The following is a 19,531-nucleotide window of genomic DNA, read 5'->3' as shown; positions in this document are numbered from 1 at the left end:
TGCAACTTATTGCCAGGCCATTACCATTAACATACACCCTTATTTTCATTAACTATTACTAAAATGTTAAAACCTAAACCCATTTTTATAAAGTCCAGAGCCCCAGAAATATGAACAATGACTAAGTTTAGATTCAAAACATTTCAATGTGTAAGAAGGAAATTATGGAAACTAATGATTTTAAGATGTGTTTTATATCTAATACCAGCAACTACGACTTGGACTGAAGATACAAGTTTATGCCTTCCTTAGTAAGTTTATTCTGGTTTAGGCTTTTAAAGCACATCAGAAATACCCTTACAGATCTTTACATGTGAAAGATGCCTATACCATTGCCTTATAAGCTATCAAAATGTTTCCTCATTTGTGCAATGGGATGGGTTATAAAAAACAATCCTAGGATAAAAGCCAATTTATATTAAGTAAAAGTTCATAGAAAAATGTCAATTTCCACAACTGAGGCGAATACAAAACAGTCCGTCCATGAACGTAAACTCCACAGGAGGTGAAAAAGAAATACTACCGAGTTACCTTTCCTTGAAAACAGTATTTTTTCAAGGAAAACTGTCTTTAACAAGCTTTAAAATCTTGAGAGTGTTCAAGACATCTAGTTCCATATTTATTTTCAGACAGGATACTAGGCAAATGACAGCTTATCGTTTCCTAGATTTAATATGGCTTCTTTCTGTCACTTCAATGTCAAATTGATTTGACTCATACTTCATTTTTAAGATTTCATCTTGCTGTCTGGGTATCAGGGCCAGAAGCTGGTCTCAGCCTTCTAGGTCTGAGCCAGAGCCAGCCACCAAAGGCTAGATAGGAGTAACAAGGCATAAACTACCAGCAACAAAGAAAACTTTTTACAGTTCCAGTTACTTTATGATTTCTAACTTAAAGCACTTTCTGTTCTTTCCTGATTAACGTCTTAGTAACCAATCTAATCCAATTCTTGCCTCAGGATGATAGGTATTAAGTAACTATATGCAAAAGTTTCTAGTGAAAGCACCCCTTAAACCAAGAGCAATCTCACAGGTGAGTTTTCTCAGGGTATAATTGGGACATCTGTTCAGATAATTTTTGTTTATTCAGTGTTTTGCTTGCCATTGAGGGGAGGTAGGCAAGGGAAGGGGTGAACAATAAACCAAGCTTCTCATTTACAGATCTCGTTCTGCCAAACTTGGCATCAACTTTTTTTCTTATTTGCTATATGGTGCACTCCCTCTTCTTAATTTCTTAAATACTCCCTAGGATTATGTCACTTCATACAAATGCAGGTGTTACTATTAATTCTGACCTTGAAACTGCTTCTTAAAACTTAACATTTTCCTGGGCATTTTTATCTATCCCATCTCTCTTCCCAAAATTTTCTGTGCTGCACAGGCATGACAGCCTACCAAATGTCACTTGGCCATCACTCTCCCACTGCGATGATTAGAATATGAATTCTTTAATAAGCAATTTTAAGCTAGAAGGTATATCCAAGATTTTTCAATAGCACCTAAACATTTAGGACACAAACACTGATTAGCAACAAACCTTACTCCCCCCCCCCGCCCCCAGCATAAGTCTATACAACCCCAGTAATACTGATGTATACTGAAAAGCAGACTCATGCAAATGGTTGCTTGCATTAAGTTAACTGCTAAAAAGACAAAAGCTCCTGAGGCACTATCTTGTACTGTTAAGTATTCCTATGGTTAATTGTAGGGTTATAGGCCAAAAAATTCTCAACTGAACCTACACCATCATCTGAAACTCAACTCCAGCTCATCCTTTAGCAAGAAAATTCCTAGGAGTATAAATAGTTAAAAATCTGATTTTAAATGGCTAAAACAAAAATCTAAGCAGTCAAATATAAACAAACCTATACTTACCAGAAGCAACCTAAAACACCAATGAAACACTAAACTGATGTCAAGTTTTAGTTCTACAGTTTGACTCCTGATTCCTCACCTCACATGAGTGAGGGTCCTTTAGAAGATTAAGTGTTCTGTGCAAACCCAATAAAATTACAATTAGGGGATCTAATGTTATCACATAACTACAGTTAAGTTAGCAGTGTTGTGTAGTAGTGACTGGCTTGCATGATGGCTTCTAAAAGCATCTGTTCCCAGAGTTTCATGTATTATACAGATGTATATATAATTATCAGTTGAGGACAGCCATTAGCATTTTGTAAAGATGATAAACTGAGTGTTAACTTCTCCCAGCCAGTACCTTTTCCCCTCGTTAAATGTTAAAAGTCATCTGGGCGGGGAGGGGAAGGGAAGCATTCAACTTTACTTCATAATTTAAAAAGTCAATTGTCAGTACACATTTAAGTTTTTAAAACCTAAATGTTCCAAGTACAGAGAATAAGCTGTCCAGAAAGCACACACTTAAATTTTCTCCTCTTGGGAGTTTCATAAAGGGATTTTGAACCTTGATGGCGAGAATCCCAAAACGAGAGTAAAATGAATTCTTTTTATTGCAAACAAACGTCTAAATTAATTTCTCCACCCACTTTCTTTAGAAAGAAAAAGAAATCAGCAGGCTAAGGAGATACCCATTCAAGAACTGACATGATTAAAAATTAAGATATAAATGGGTGACTCACAATTTCATTAGCTTACAAAGATGGTGGAGTTAACTACTACAAGCACACTAGTTATACAGTATTTTGTGGGAGAAGGGCATACAGACATAGCTAACTTCATATAGATCCCATTAGACAACTGGATTTACAACAAGTTTTTTTAATAAGAAATGGGCAAAGCCAGCTTTCTTTTCAGAATCAAAATGCAGAACAAATGGAAAAATTATGGTATTTAACCTTCACAAGTTTGAGCCTCCACAAATAATGCAACCAAGTTTTACATTTTTAACAGCCCTTCTACATACACTCCATCTTCTCTATCTCAGTTCCAAATTTTATCTTCATTCCCAAATATGCCAATTGCATTGTTACTTAAAAAGAAAGAGCCTTCCCAGTTACTGTCAAAAACTACTATTTAGCTTACCCCTCCACTACTCAGCAAACTACAGAGAGGATGGAGTGTAATACGAGCAGTACAGAGTCTTATGCAATTCATGAGGACCACTTAGTCCTTACATGAATCTGGTTGCTAACATTTCTATTATATTGTGACAATAACTCCCGACTGTTATCTCTGAGAAATGGGGGGAGTAAATTCTTAATAAAAGACACCAGGTACAAAGCAACATTTTACTTTTGTTGTGATAAAAAAAAAAAGTCACATTTTACAGATAAAATGTAGAACCCTGAAATACTGACACATTCTCTTATCGTGCACAATGCTGAGGTTCTCTTACGATTCACTTTAAAACTGCAATTAAAAATGTACAAAAAAGAAAAGAAAAAAAAAAAATCAACCCACAAAGCTTCTAAAAAAGGAACCCGCAGGCACTTCCTCTTGTGGAATGTTTAAAAAGTTAGCCTACTAAAGAAAACAGTCGACTTCTTGTGAAGGTTTTGGAGAAATATGTATCAGTTCGTTTTATTTGGGTATTCAATAATATCCTTGGTGATAATGCTGACTCCATGGCTTCTGACCCCAGAATTGCTGTAAGAGAAAATTTTTTTTTTAAAGAAAAAACATCAATAAGCCACTCAAACTGCTTTTAGGAAATGACAATCTAATTCAGAGTAATTGCTGGAGACAAATTTATACCTGTCATACCTCTGATTTATCAAGCCAGATTTAGTTGGTATTAATATCCCATTATCAATACACATTACAAAAGGAAACACATTATGACTTGGTTAGTTTATACAATTAAAGCTAGCAGTAAAAAGAACCATATGTATTAAATACTATTTTATTTAAAATATTAAGTTACAGCAAACTCCAACCTATTTAGTCTTCAAAAGACATTATGGCTACAACTGCAACACAATTCACACCTTGCCCTGTAACACTTATAAACACTTCAATCCCTGGACAAGATCTTTTTTCAAGATTGACTCTTATGAATTCAAAATACAATTAAATGTACAAAAAAGCACATAAGGAATTACTTACACCCTGCTGCCACTGGTTGTAGCCCTGAGATTGATTTTTGTAGCCACGATTGTTTCCTCGTCCTCTGAAGTTCTATAAAAAAGAAAAAAACCTTTAAGAAGAGCACAAGTTGTTAGGTTTGTATATGGGGCAGGGGGAGAAGAGGAGACACAGCCACAGAAATAGGTAAGATTGCCAGTCAGCCATTAACCTCTGAGCACTCTCTGCTGCGTTTGCTCTCAGGTGATTAACTTATTCGCTATGAGACATCACCTGACTTGTTGCTAGTTAATGCACCTGAAAAATCAATATAAATGAAATTGACTTATTTTACCATCACTATGCGTACATGCTGTGTTCCTAACTCTTTCTGAGGCTGCGCAACATATGCCTTTAACTTTCCAGACTAAACTATATAGAGAAACAGTGTATACAGGAACTTAAATCATTACCTGGTTGTAGTTCCCTCTGTTAGGCATTCCACCTCTGTTGTAATTCCCTCTGTTTGAATAACCGCCTCGGCTGGGAAAAACAGGGCCACGAGGATATGGATAGCCAATTCCACCACTTCCGCCACCGCCACCACCTCTCTGTGGCATATTGCCCCTCCTATTATATCCACCACGATTCCCAGGAGCTAAAACAAGAGAGGTTTCATTTAATAGTGTGTTGTTACCTTCTTTACACACGACTTAGGGTTCTTCTGGACCATTCCTTTATTTTATGAAAAAAATGTTTAATTTAACCATTCAACATAACCTAGGTGTGTTTACCATCAAATCGCATAAGGTATTTTACTATGGTTACTAAGACAGCTAGGACATGAGGATCAAAAACCTCCTATGTTAAATTCAGCAGAAAAACATACAGACCCAAACTAGAAGATTACAGATTACTTGTTTCAACATTGAACCAAATAAATAATACTCAAAATTAACTTGCCTCCTCCTCTGAAATTTCCACCACGCATATTGAATCCACCGCGCCCTCTATGGCCACCACCTCTGTTAAACTGGTTCTTGCCACTCTTATTTTTATTGCTCTTCTTTGAGCCTGTGTTCTGTTTCTTTTCCGGTGGAAGAGCTTTTTTGCTTTCTTCCTTATATTGCTCCAAAAGTTTTTGGGCTTCCTCCTTCTGAAGTTCAACATACGTTATTTCATCAAAGCACTCAGCTACTTCTGGCAGAGTAAAGTTTCCTACAAAACATTAAATCATATTAACCTACAAATCCACTACATACACATTCACAATCCTAGAGCCTACAACTCTCAAGCAGCTTAATTCCTGCAAAGCATACAATATCTATTCATGTTTTAATTACATTTTCTTAAACAAGTGAAGTACACTCATTTACAGAGTTAACTCCTAAAACAGTATTATTGACACAAAATTTAAGTTCACAGATATAAATCACAGAAAGATATTTAACGTAACAGTAGAAATAAATTTCATGCCTTTCATTTTGAGGACTGCATGTTCCGGTAGGTCTTTTCCCTCTACTTCTGCTTTCTTCTGTGTTCTTTGCTTATAGTCTTCATCTTTTGGGCAAACTACAACAGCTTTTCGTTGGAAGCCTGCAAACAGGCACATTTTTCTCCTCTGGGCAGCAGCAGACACATTTGTCTTTAAAAAAAAAAAAAAAAAAAGTTTATAACCCCAAACATTAATTCTATAATTATCAGTTACTTTTTTCAATCTCAAAGCTGCAGCTCACCTGATCCAAAATGAAATTTCTCTTCTTACGGGCAGCAATCTCAATAAACTTTCCAAGACACTGTGGAGCTCTCTGCAACAGCGTGTTTAGTTTCCCAGTATCTGCCATTTGCTTCTTAAAACCTGCCACCTATTTTTAAAAGTTAAAGTTTCAAAATTTAAATATTGCCTTTTCTCATTGCTACAGAAAAGGATATTTTATACTGTAACAACACCCAGTGCCTTCAATTCATTTTTAGCTACTGGATAATCCGAGTCCAAAACCTTCTATAGAAAAGAGAAGGAAGCCTAAGCTAGCCATTGGAAGGCAGTTTACCTTACAGGTAAAGAGCCTGCTTAAATAACCAGTTTAACTGCCTGAACTCCTATCTCTAAAATACTAACACAAAATGAATAAAGACAGACAAAACGGTTACCCCAAATACCTTCTAGTCTTAAAAATACTGAAATCATGCCCAATCTACTTACCATCATTTTATCCATTATGGTGTTTGTTCCAAGAATGTTGTATTTACCAGGATTTTCTGCTGCATGTTTAGTAACCCAGGTAGTTTTTCCAGCTCCTGGCAAGCCAATCATCATAACCACCTACAATGGAAAGAATTCTTTAAATATTTTTTTTAAATGCACAAAAGCGCAGTTTACATATCTGAACTTTCACAGCCTTTTAATGGGAACAACATGTATGGCAGTTAGTAAATTAAACAGAGCAACCATCCAACTCTTCTAAATGTCATTTTTGCCAAGCAAAAGCAACCTTCAAAATTCTTTTTTTAAAATGACTTACTTCACAATCTTTCTTCTCTTCAGGCCCCTTTGGTCCTCTAACTCGATCCTCCAAGGGGACATTCTGGATAAAAGTATAGTCTTCAGGTATTGGAAAATATGGCTTTTCCTTCTGACCAAAATTAAACTCAACCGCACAGTTGTGGCACAGAACATGCGGGAAGAGTGGTCGTCCAGCAAGAACTTCCTTACTGATTTTGAAGGCAATGCCAAGATCTTGTCCATTCTTTGCATAGGAGAGTTCTACTTCATCACTTTCAAAGTTCTGTTAATTGGAGAAAAAAATTAACGGGTTTTAATCTGCTTCTTATAATACTTCTTTAAAAAAAAAACTTCAAAATTCAAGTTAGGAGTGAAGCTTTATCCTGTAGAAAACATATTTAGGTTATACATTAAAGAGCTTTGGTAACATTTGGTTATATACAACTAGAACACCTATATCCACAAGCAGAAATTAATATTGCCCTAAAAGACTAGATTTTCGGATCAACTTCACATTAAGTAATTTTCAGTCAAAATGAAATAGTATTGAAAACTGACAACGATATAATGTTAAAATACTCTTATCTACTAACTTGCTATTTATATGTAGAAATTTAGCTACGACTTACAACAAAACATGTAATCACATCATTTTCATCAAACTTCTCTCCATAATCTTCAGTCTCACAGCTGCATGTTTTTATTCCTTTTAGAGAATACCCATAAGAAAATTCTTCTTCACCTAAGAAAATAATTAACTTTCATGAATTCAGTTTTTCAAAAGTCCAATGACCCACGTACTTTTAACATTCCAGATGTAGGGTTTATACTAGATATAAAGTTAATGAGAGCTAGGTGGTTATATAACTAGCTAACAAATTGCATACCATGGATAATATTCTATTTCAACCATCAGTCATAAGCCAAGTAACCACAAAGAAAGAAAAGCTAAAATTTAGCCAGTGTCCATGTTATTATTATTCATCTCTAAAAACAGGCAAAAAGTTTAGAATGCCTTCTAGTCTAATTACTGAAATCAAACCCTGAACACTCATGAGTACATAGATACTCAAATGGAAACTTTACCAAGCAACATTCCACTTGTGGTTAGTGACCAGCCAATCCGAACTTCGTGTATGTCAATATCTTTTGTATATAAATGCCTTACTGGGATCTTCTCTGTAACCTGAAAGTCAAATCATAAATGATTAAACTGTAAACGAAGGAAAATAAACCACTGAACCAATGCTGGTTTATTTCATTCGGGCAATGGGCTAATTCTTCTCCAGCTACCAAGTACAGAAAGATACCAACTCTACTCTTCCCCCTAACATTCACAAGAACTTTAACAACTGATGTAAGGGTTTTTAACTTGAAACGGAAAATGGTTAAGTACTTGGTTAATTCACGTTTAAAAGAAAACGTTGAAATTATATTCTCAATACTCAAAACCAACTAAAGTATTCATTTAACATGCTTTTTCTCTGGAACAAAACCAGGAGCCTAACCAAACTTATTTTCAAACCCATGGTGGGCCTTTCAAGTGCCTGATAAAAAATGAACACCCTAAATAAAAATTAGGCTGGCTCTATATGGCAACTTCTAATATAACAAACATCCTAAACTGTTACAAATCATAGATTCCAAGTCCCACAAAAACTTGAAAAATTACAAGTTCCAATGACATCTAAGTGTCAGGGAAAAACTCACAAAGGTTCTTAAGGAAAAAAAGACATCATCACAAAATTGCATTTACCTTCATCTCAAAACAGACTTTGCCTTTTGACACACCATAGGATGCCCTTCCTCCAGCCCAAAGAAAAGCAAAACTCTCCATAGTAAGGGAAGAAGCACTGAGGCGATCTCTTGATATTTTAAAATGTAGATCACAATTATCTGCAATTATATCAAATACCATATTATTTCTTTTGATATCCAATACAAATGTATCTGCTATGTAGACAAAACTTTATTAAATTTTCTCATATTTCTTAATGTTGCATACATTTTTACAGATCATGCTGTTGTTCTAATTTTCAGTTCAAGCCCCGCTCCCACCAAGTCAATTCTTGCCAAATTATGAACTAGAGCATACACTACCTGTGCAACTAACAAATATCGAGGTTTAGTATGTGTATTTTAAGTATATAAAATAATCAAGACAATGTGACATTAATACATACCTGCTCTGCTCTTTACCTTGATTTAGAGGCAAGCAGTAGAGGATAGCAGGAAATCAAAGTGAAGCATGCCAGACCAGGTAGAATTTACCAGTGCCACAATAAAACTGAAGGGAGGCCATGATCACGTATTTTAAAATACGAGTATGAGCTGTTGATCCTGCACTTTACAGGGGCTCTAGATCTTAAATTGTTTGCTAAAACTTGTTAAGGCAGTTTCAATCTGCAAAATACAAACCTGGTCATCTAATGCTGTTACTACTACAGCATTTTAGGTCCCCTTTCCCCAGACTTGCCTGTTAATCAATAACAATGGGGGATTACACTTTGGAATAATCCAAATCCAAAACGTCTTTAACCTAGCTACCTTTGGGTCACTGGCTCATTAGCATGCACCTTCTGAGTTCTCAGTCAAGGGAGCACTGAAGTTGGAAAGCTACTGGTGATATGAAATTAAATCTACAGTTTGGAATTCTCCTTAAATTAGCTTTGTTCTTTTATTTCCGATCATCACTAACAGAATTTTCAATTCAACCAATTGTGTTTGAACCCAATAATGCACTTAAATTGATATCCCTAGGTGAGGAGCTAAAAGCCTTTTATAATAGTATTACCTTGCCAAATCATTGCTTCAGTATCTCGCCAATATTTAAGCAACTGAATTTAACGTAAAACATTCAACTACTCTTCCATGGGCAAGTCTTTTAAAAAAAAAAAACACTCCACTATCTCAACTATGCGGTAAAGCGTATGCAATAAGAAATCAAGACTTATATTTACACTGCCTTACACATCTAAATGAAAACCATATGTATTCCAAAACATGAGACTCTAAGCTTCAACTCCTTAGATCTACAGGACAAGTTGACACCTTACCTCTAAGCAATTATTTCTACCCTTTGTTCCATCACAGAAAGAACTGTACTTTCTGATCACTACACCAAACAAATGATTTTTTTTTTGCATTAGAAAAATTAGGAATCTGACAGCCAAGGCCCATTTAGAGGTTTGCAATACTTCCTCATACTCAATTGCAACCCAACTGGGTAAAGTAGCAGTATCTACAGCGCTGCCATTGATACCATTCGCTGCTGAAGAAAGCTAGTGGCCCAGTGATAGCCCACTGCTGCTGCCCCAGGTCTTTGGAAGAAATCAACTTAGCTTAAAGCAGCAGCTACTGAACTGGAATTGAGAACAAAAGAGCAGTTATTGAAAAAGTATTATTACAATCTTTTAGAATAGGGAATATAATGGCGTGCTAATGGAAAAGCCATTAATATTTAACTAAGCCCAAAGAGCTCACTTAACATAATCCCACAAAAAAATGACATTACTTTATCGTAGAAGCCTAAATGGACAAGTTATAAGTAGTCTTACAAGTTTCCATTAGCTAGACAGTCAAATATTGGCATTAATTTCACATTCCTACAAATGAGAACTTTAAAGCCATACCAAAAAACATCAAATTGTTAGAGCCTGTAAAATTATCAATACAACTACTGTACTAAATATTAAGTGACCAGAATCTGAATATAAGCCATCATCTTCCTACTTTTAAAACAGCTGTTTACACGTGTTAAGTTTTCTAATATTTTGTAACCAAAAACCACATTTGACAACTAGGGGAGGAACGGGGGAGAAACAGCTTCACTTACAAGTATCAAGACAAACAACTGTGTCGTCGAAGTGCTCATCTTCTTCTTCAACAGGTGGCTGAGGAGATTTGGCTCTGAAAGACAGAATTGTCTCCTGATACAGCTTTCCCCACCAAACCACAAAGAACAGGTGACAAGTAACACTACGTTAACATCCTCTACCTGCTATACTTGTTCTCTTCAATGTACTCAAAATAGCCACGGCCATGATCTTCTCGAGGTCTTTTAACACCTCTCTTTTTATCTCCGCCTTTCTGTTCTGTTTTGCCGTCTCCTACAACACACGACACCCCTTTATAAGAGACCACGCCGCAACAAAACAAACAAAAAAACCTATTCTGTTTTGACGCCCCCAAAAAGCTCGACTTTCCCCGTTCATTTTTTTAAGTGTTTTCAATCGACGACTCAAATGAGAATTCAAAGAAAAACCCGCTTGGAACTGGACTAGAATTAGTGACGCAGTCTAAGGACATTCCTAATTTCGCCAACCTACTCGAATATTCGAAAAAGCTAATGAAAACTCAGCGCGGCCCAGGCCCGAAGCCCACGTGTATCCCAGAGAGAGTTCAGGAAGGGGGGAGGGGCCGAAGCGCCCCGCCCGCACTCCCCTCCCCCACCCGGGCCCGCGCTCCCCGCGGCCGCATTGTACTGCTCGCCGCTGGACCCGCCCGGCCCCGCCCGCCGGAAGTGACGTCACGCCGAGCCCTGCGCGCCTTGCACAATACCGCGGCCCGGAGCCGCCACAGCGCGCCGCCGGGGCCCCGGGCCTCCCCTCCCCCCGAGACATGTGCCCGCACTGCGCGCACGCTGCACGGCGGCGCCACCGCGGCTCCTCCCCCTCCAGCGGCAGCTGCAGTCCCCCCCCCCCCCGGCTCTCCAGCCACATAATGGAGGCGCTGCCGCCGCCGTCACACACCAAGCAGAGGCCTCACGTCTAATCCGGGATTCCCCCCCACCCCCTCGCAGAGGCCCCCGCCCCCCCCCGGGGGCTCCCTCCCGCGGCGGGGCTCCCTCCTCCCCCAGCGGGGCTCCGGCAGGCCTGGGCACGGTCCCCACCCCGCGCGGGCCTCCCGCCGCGCGCAACCAACCACGCAGCACTCACCCGCCGCCGGAGCCCCGGGGCGACCGCCGCCTCCGCCGCCTTCCGCCTTCTTCTTACCTCCCGCCTGCTGCTGGCCCTGCCTCGCCCCGGGCGGCGCCACCGTCACCGCGAACAGCGACGTGGGGCCGCTGCTCTTCCCCGCGGCCTCCTTGGCGGCCCCGCGCTGCTGCTGGGGCTGTTGCTGCGGCGCCGCCGGCGGTTGAGGCTGCTGCTCCCCGTGCCCGTTCTCGTCGCCCGCGGCTTCCTCCTCGTCTCCGAGCTCATCCTCCCCTTCCTGGAAGCCCTGGTCGTCGCCGTTCTCGTCCTCCGAGGCGGCTTCCTCCTCCTCCATCGGGCCCGAGTCGGCCGCCCCCGCGGCGCCGTTCTCCTCCCCGAGCTCCATCTGGTCGCCATCCAGGGCGGCTATCCCTTCCTCCTCCTCCTCCTCTTCCTCCTCGTCGTCATCACCGCCTGCCGCGGCCTCCTGCTCGAGGCCTGCTCCCGAGCGCCCGGCGGAATCCCCGCCCAGGTCTAGGCTGCCGTTCCCGGGCTCCATGGCGGGGCGGCCCCCGGCCTCCTCGTCGTCCAGCGCGGCCTGGAGACGCTCCATGAGCTCGGCCTTGAGGCCCTTGTCGGACAGGCGCCGCTTCTTGAGCTCCTCCTTCAGCTCCGACACCTTCAGCTTTTTCACATTAACAGGCGAGGAACTCATGGTGAGGCCCCGATTCACCGCTAGGCGCTGGCTCAAACTCGGCTCCGCTCACTCGGCCACTGGCGGCGGCTGAGGCTGCTCCTCGGCCCAGGCGGCGGCTGCGGCTGCGGCTGGAGCTGGGTCCCTGCTGCAGAGCGGATCCGCCTGGTGTCGAACGGCGCCAATTCCTTTCACCGAGTTCGCGAGGGAGACGCGGAGACTCGCCTGGCGCGAGCGAGCACGCAACGTCCTCTCGCAGGGGCGGCGCCGCGCACGTAATATAGCCGCCCCGCCCCTGCGCCGGCTGAGCGCCCGCGCTCGCCCCGCCCCTCCCACGCCTGTTCCCCCCGCTCCCACCCGAGCCGCGGGCCGGGAGCGCGGCGACGCGCACTGCGCTTGCAACTGGGGCCGAGCTAATGGAGGAGGAGGAGGAAACCTCCTTCAGTTAAACCGACCCACTGCAACATTTATTGGCCTTTCCAGCTCTTTGGTGGCAGTACTCGTTTGCTATTTGCCTTCCAGCCCGGAGGCTGCTTCTACCCAAATACTTTCGGTCCTCAACTTGGCATTTTCAACTCGAATCCGCCACCTTTTCTTCCATTTTAGATTTGTCTTATCTATTTCTCCAGCTATTTGTTTAGAACGCCCTAAAATTTTATTTCAGTTTTGATTTGTACAACGCAAGTTGGCAATTACTCTACACAGGGGATTTTCTTCCGTTTAATATTTGGTTTAATTTTCCTAAGTCCTGCCTTGCGAATTGAATTTTAAACTCGGGAAGGGCCTTCCTTTTGTCTCTCCCATGACCCCTGATGCAGGGTTTGGGAGATAAAAATGCTTGCTTTTGGAATATGCATACTGCAAAGCATATACTTTACAGGCCTTGTCATGGCACCCCTAGCCAAAGAAGTCTTGTAAGCCTCAGAATTGCAATTCTGTGTTTTCTTTACCTACCAGAAAGACGGATCACCTTTAAGATTTATTCTGTCCAGTTTAGGACCTGGTCATCCAGTTATGAAGTCCCCGTAGTTAATAATGAGGATGAGACCCAGCTAGGTCACACACTTTGATTCTATTACTTTTCCAATAGGAATACTTCAGGCCAAATTATGCTGAAACCCTCATAAAAGCTCATGAAAAATAAAGGGCTGTGATTTTGTAAAAAGAAAACTATCACTCTCGAAAGAAATGTTATTTTGGTGTGTCTTAGAAGTTTAATTTTTCTCTTACTAAGTAAGAGGTGTGTTATGTTCTTCAAGTTTTAGGTAGGAGTGCCAGAACTTAAATATGTGATAGAGGTGAACGTCTTAAACCCCAGAGAATCTGCACAGTGCTTTGCCAATGTTCCAGTCTAGTCTATCTCTGACTAAGGAGGTCAGCTATACCCACTGTTTGGTGCTTTAGCTGTCACAATAATGCTGCCCCAATTTTAATTAGAACTTCGGAAAAATAAGCATGTGAACTTTCTCCCATAGACTAGTATGATTTAACTGATTAATAAATTTTATTTTTAAAGTTCTTTTCAACAGCTTTTAAAAATCATGTATTTTACCAGGCAGTCATATATAAAGATGAAAGTTTAACATTTGTGAAATGATTTGAGTTGAAATTAATGAATTATGTATGGTACTAGTAATTCTCAGTTCAAGTTAATGAAGGTGGAAGGGATAGCACCCAAAATAGGAACTTCCGAATGGTGCCAAAAACTCATTTTAGCCCTTGGTTGTAATGTCCTTGGAGCTTATAAACAGGTGACAAACTGGAATTTGAGCTTTTCAAATTCTTTGCCCTTGTTCAAAATAGGAAGAGAACTACAGGGGGCTTAAATGTTCACAAGCTGGATAATTAGTCCCCTAATGAATCAGAGTTAAATATAGTTATTATGCTGGTCATTTAAGTTTATGTGCCCTTAGATATGATTTACAATTTTAAGTATTAGTGATATGAAAACAATTTCTATTTAACTGGAAAAAGCCTATGAAAAATGTATATCTAAATACCGATTTATAACAATTGTTCTTAAATCAGTTGTAATAATAAACATGAAATATAACTTTAGATGGGCATGAGAAAATTCCATGGCTTTGCCTCCAAGACCTTTGTAACCTGGAGATCATCTTCAGTCTGCTCATTTTATGGCCCAGGAAGCTGAGGTCCTCCCCCCACCCCAGGGTTCTTTCATTACACTGGGCCTTCTTAGACAACATTTAACTGAGAAACAGTTTTTGTAAATACTCAAACAGCCATCATCTTAACTGTTTGGCCTTTTTACAAACAGGTGAAATCTACCATTTAACATTTTATTTTACCACTTGAAAGTACAAATAGTGACTTCATTTTAATAATTGTTTTTTCTTCTTATACTTTTAATGCTGTTATGATAGTCCTGTTCTACGGAGACCAGTAAAAGTACAGATCACTCTCTCTAAATTGCTGAGGAACCTATAAGGAACTTGAAATCCCCCCTTTTTGAAATCCTGGGGACTACCAAGAATACAGAGTGGAAAAGGGGGAAAATTAATTCTCAATAGCAAAAAATGATTAGTGAATTACCCATGGGTAATAGACCTATGACAGGGCATTAGAGAGTTAGGGTGCTCAGAATATATAGCTCACATTTTGAGGTTGAAGCAAAGGCACATACCTGAATCTGTAGTTTGTCACAATAATTCACTCAGCAAATATTTTTTAGCACCTCTAAGACAAGCGCTAGGAATACAGCAGTGAACTATGTAATTATGCCTTCATTCTCATAGAGTTAGCCAATAAATAAAATAGAGACGGTAACAAGTACTGCAGGGCAATGTAAAACAGGAGAGGGGCAGGGTGTGCTGCAGTCATGGGAGATTTTCAGTTATAAATGGGGTGGTCAGGGAAGCCTAAGAAGTAAGGTAACATTTGAGGTGGAGGGAACAAAAAGTAGGCCTGAGGGGAAAGATAGGCAGGGAGATCGGGCAGGTTAGGGAGAGGAGGGGAGATACAGATTGCCAGCAGCCTTGCCAGTGTTTTTTTAAGGACTTTGGCTTTTGCCTCCAGTGAGAAGGAAGAAACTGAAGGGTTGTTAGCAGTGAAGTGACATGAACTGACAAGAATGCTAAATTCAATGGACTCAAGATGGTATTCCATCGGTTCATTATTTTCTGGTATACACAATCAATCCCAATTTAATAAAGGAAGCATGAAACACGCTGAGATACATTTTCCCATCTTCTTACGAAAATATGAGAAGTCACGAGTACCTCCAAATTATTAAGTATTAAAAGTACACTTTCATATAGACTAACAGGAAAGCACAATCAGACGGGAGGATGTTTCAAATTCTGGTTAAAAGTACAAGGTTAAAAATCAGACAGACCTGGGTTGCAGTCCCAGCTAGACCACATAGTGGCTGTGTGATCTTGCACAATCTATTTATCTCTCTATACCTGAGAGCACTCATGTCTAAAATGATACCTGCCTCATGAGGTTGTTGGGAAAATTCAGCGAGATAATGTGAACTCTGAGTACAGGGCTGGAAGCACAGTAAGAGCTCAGTATATATTAGTCTTCATTAGCTATGTCGAGCAATTTAATGAACTTAAGAAAATCTAGAGTTGGATTGTTAAATCTTATTTAGGAAATTATAACTATATATACTTTGTAAATTGTCAATGAATTGTTCATGGTGAGATGAAGTCTGGATAGGAGAGTGCAGGCTTCACTCCTAGGCCTGGCACTGTCACTGTAGCCAGCTGTGTGACCTTTGGCAAATTGCACCATCTCTGGATGTTCGTTTTCTCATTTATAAATGAAGCAGAGCAGACTAGAAGATTTGTAGAGCCTCTCCAGGGAGAACCTTCTATGAGTTTCCTCTTTGCTGACTCCAGACTGTCAGTGGAGGAGCACTGTTGAACTTTGAAATATTGGCTATTCATATTCAGGTTTTTACTTGTTACATTCAAAACTTTGCATTAGAGTCTCTAAGCATTTTATAATTAAGTAGTAGACATGAAATTTGAACTAGTGTATTACAGTTTTTGAATTTTAAATGGTACAAAATACTCCCATTTACTTTTGACTTGGATACCACAACAGGCTAAAAGGTTTAAAGTGAATGGTTTCTCCAAAAGCACACCAGAGTCCCAATGCCATGGCTTGCTGTGCTTCCCATTACTGCCGCAGTGTCCACACCGGCCCTGCCACCACCACCTGCTCATCTGAAAAATGCTGCCGATGTGGAGTCTGCCTGCCCAGCATCTGCCCACACACGGTTTAGTTACCGGAGCCAACCTGCTATGACAGCTGTCCCCCACCGTGCCGCATTCCTCGGCCCTGTGTGCCCGCCTGCTTCGTGCTCAACTCATCCCAGCCTACCCTAGGCCTGGAGACCCTCAGCCTCACAACCTTCACTCAGCCCTGCTGTGAGCTCTGCATCCCAAGCTGCCGCTGACGGATGACTGCCTCGCTCAGTGCCTGGAGATAACACTGAAGCTATCTATTCAGCATTCACTTGCCTCAGTAGTTTATCAGACATTGAGGCAGACCAGATGGCCTAGATATGCACAACCTACCTTTCATCTTAGTGGAAAGAAAATCAAGAAATTTTAATGGTTATTTGGCTAACCATTTGGTTCATTTGGGCAGGTGAATGTCATCTATTATCAAAAGTATTGATATCTATAAGACCTCAGACTGTTTGTTTGTTTGTCTGTTTTTTCTGTCTGCACAGCTTGTGGGATTTTAGTTTCCCGACCAGGGATAGAACCCAGGCCCTCAGCAGTGAGAGGGTAAAGTCATAACCACTGGACCTCCAGGGAATTCCCCAGACCGTATTTTGTTAGTCATGTTGCTTCCTAGATCCCATTCCTTATATTGAGTATTTTCATAGAGGAAAAATAATTTCTTGATGGGTTTTCCAATAAACTTTATTTCTGTGGCAATAAATAAAGTAAATGGTTACTGTTTGAATCATCTCGTCTTTGATGTTATGAATCTCTGTCTTCACATAAATTATATAGCTTCTGTAGAATAAGATGTGCCCATTAGAAAGCTGCAGGAAAACTAGAATAATGTAGTTAATAGTAAGATATCAGGGCTTTTCTGATAACTAAAATATTTACCAGGTTAAGACTAATTAACACTTACCAAAACTTATACCGAGGCAGGTTGAGCAATGAGGAGTTTATAGAAAGTGCACACTGTTACACGCTACTGGTGACTGGCCAGTATCACAGTACCTAATAAGAAAAGGTGAAGAAAATATTTAGACCATCCTGAGCCTAACAGCCAAGAATGAGATGAAAGACTAAAGGGATTATTATCTCATAAACTCTCACCTTCTACTTGCGACATAATTATCTGTCTCGAAGTTAGTCTAAGTTCCTTGAGGGCAAGGAGAGGAACTTGACTTTTCCAGCACCTGCGCCGTGTCTTCCATCAACACCAAGAGGGAATTCCCTGGCGGTCCGGTAGTTAGGACTCCACGCTCTCACTGCCAAGGGCCCGGGTTCAATCCCTGGTCAGGGAACTAAGATCCCACAAGCCTGCAAGCTGTGCAGTGCAGCCAAAAAACAAACAAACAAACAATCCCAAAACATTCACCGAGAGCCTGGCACTGCACTGGGGAACAAGATGGGGGCTCCGAAATGAAAATATCCTCTAAAAATGTGTGAACTATACTGCAACCCTGACTTGAACTAAAGGATTCTTGATTGTAAGAGAGAGTTATCAAAAAATCAAGCAGAGGCTGTAATAATAAAGTTTATTCAGCAGAGTCTTCTTGGCATAACACCAGCAAAATAACTAAATAAATAACAAGTAAATTTCTTTGCAAGCTCGGCTTTCCACTTGGCTATTATTATTGTGGACACCATCAGTGAACACCACCAAGTTTCGTCAGTGATCCTAAACTAAACTCTTAGAACTACTGAACAGATTTTTTATGGCCCATAGATTTAATTACATGTCCAAGTCCTCCCCTCTACATTTATAGTGTGCTGTACAATTGCTTCCATCTAGTGAAGCAGGATTGTGTTAAAAACGGATTTCATACTCATGTTTAGAGGAGCCAGGCCCAAGGCTGTGTAGTCTATTTCTCTATTTTAATGCTCCATCTTTCCTTATCCATTTCCTTGTTAGACAGTAACAACACAAAGGTAGGGACTTCATATTCTCCATAACTCCAGCGATATTGCCAAGCACCAGATGCTCAACAAATATTTTTTTACTTTATTTAGAAGGTGATATTAGACTATTAAGAAAGTCTTCCAACTCCAGATATAAGTACCATGCAAAAGTATCATCCAGAATCCATCAGTTGACTATGATCTGGAAAAGCACATAAAGATGACACATAGGAGATTATTTACCAGCGTTAACCAATACAGTTGCCACAGGTAGCTATTTAAATTAAAATTAGTTAAAATTAAATAAAATTAAAAATTCAATCCCTCAGTCACATAACCACATTCCAAATGTTTCATAGCCATTGGTCTTATACTGGACAATGCAGAATAGAATGTTTCCATCATCACAGAAAGTTCTCTGGGACACTGCTGTTATAGACTGCTTTGAAAGTACAACTTACACCAAGGGACCAGCCCTGGTCTCTATGTGGCTCAACAGCCAGACTATATGGAAAGGAGCTTGCAGTTTGGACATAAATACAAGCTATAACCAGGATGCTATGGGACACTGGTACAGCTACATGGGGATCCAGCCATGTTGACCATTCGCTGAGCCACTGTCTATAGGGTTCCCATGGTATAGGTCTGTACACATGCTTGCCCACCCACAAACATTCACACATGCGAAAACAAAACAAAACCTCACATACACCTTCAGGAAGTCAGTTGTATGACATTTGCAAGTAAGCAGTAATTAGCTAAGATTATCTTATATCATATTCATTATTCTATATACAAAGCTGCCTATCATTTGCAGACCTCTGCCAGATGATAATTAAATGTCTTCCATTAAAAGCTGTCAAGATGGGACTTCCCTGGTGGTCCAGTGGTAAAGAATCCTCCTTACAATGCAGGCGGCGCAGGTTCGATCCCTGGTCAGGGAACTAGGATCCCATATGCCGCAGAGCAAATAAGCCCAGGCGCCACAACTACTGAGCTTGCGCACCTCAGCTAAAGAGCCCTAGTGCTGCAGACTACAGAGCCCATGGACCCTGGATCCTGAGTGCCACAACTAGAGAAGAGCCCGTGGGCCTCAACGAAGATCCCACGTGCTGCAACTAAGACCCTGTGCAGCCAAAAATAAATAAAATAAATAAATAAATGATAAATAAATCTTTTTTTTTAAAAAGCTGTCAAGAAAATAAGTCCTGGGTATGTAATATATAGCATGGTGACTATAGTTAATAATACTGTATTATATATTTGAAAGTTGCTAAGAGAGTAGATCTTAAAAGTTCTCATGACAAGAAAAAAGTTTTTTTTTAACTATGCATGGT

General features: G+C 40.5%; 2 protein-coding genes across 3 annotated transcripts; one reads left to right on the top strand and one right to left on the bottom strand.

The window, feature by feature from the left end:
- Nucleotides 1–2,715: 2,715 nt before the first annotated feature.
- On the bottom strand, nt 2,716–12,289 carry HNRNPU (heterogeneous nuclear ribonucleoprotein U). 2 transcript variants are annotated; one of them, XM_022579412.3, is made up of 14 exons: nt 11,421–12,289; nt 10,481–10,592; nt 10,319–10,392; nt 8,240–8,379; nt 7,570–7,669; nt 7,113–7,225; nt 6,503–6,766; nt 6,184–6,303; nt 5,717–5,845; nt 5,457–5,625; nt 4,944–5,198; nt 4,454–4,638; nt 4,023–4,094; nt 2,716–3,563 (listed from the first exon to the last, which is right to left on the bottom strand). In XM_022579412.3, exons 1-14 carry the CDS (start codon nt 12,109–12,111, stop codon nt 3,510–3,512), a joined length of 2,478 nt encoding a protein of 825 aa, XP_022435120.1. In that variant the 5' UTR covers nt 12,112–12,289; the 3' UTR covers nt 2,716–3,509. The 2 variants fall into 2 exon arrangements, with proteins under 2 accessions (XP_022435120.1, XP_022435121.1); XM_022579413.2 differs by having other exon boundaries at nt 11,478–12,288.
- On the top strand, nt 12,012–18,905 carry LOC111177422 (keratin-associated protein 3-3-like). Its single transcript, XM_089907798.1, is given in 1 exon segment — nt 12,012–18,905. A coding segment is annotated over 1 exon segment (336 nt). The 5' UTR covers nt 12,012–16,183; the 3' UTR covers nt 16,520–18,905.
- The last annotated feature ends 626 nt before the right edge of the window (nt 18,906–19,531 follow it).

The sequence above is a fragment of the Delphinapterus leucas genome, chromosome 1 (assembly GCF_059928025.1).
Source record: "Delphinapterus leucas isolate spDelLeu-1000000601 "Yukka" chromosome 1, BTC_Dleu_Yukka2, whole genome shotgun sequence".
In the NCBI taxonomy this organism is placed as follows: domain Eukaryota; kingdom Metazoa; phylum Chordata; class Mammalia; order Artiodactyla; family Monodontidae; genus Delphinapterus; species Delphinapterus leucas.
This window is presented reverse-complemented; position numbering and strand designations above follow the sequence as displayed.

Bases quoted from the DNA above. Each gene is read 5' to 3' on its own strand.
- HNRNPU (XM_022579412.3), bottom strand. From the start codon at position 12,111: ATGAGTTCCTCGCCTGTTAATGTGAAAAAGCTGAAGGTGTCGGAGCTG. The intron at 6,767-7,112 runs GTAAGTCGTAGC...TCCAATTAACAG, and splicing joins ATGTGATTACATGTTTTGTT to AACTTTGAAAGTGATGAAGT. The intron at 5,199-5,456 runs GCATGAAATTTA...AATGTTTTGTAG, and splicing joins TGCAGTCCTCAAAATGAAAG to GAAACTTTACTCTGCCAGAA.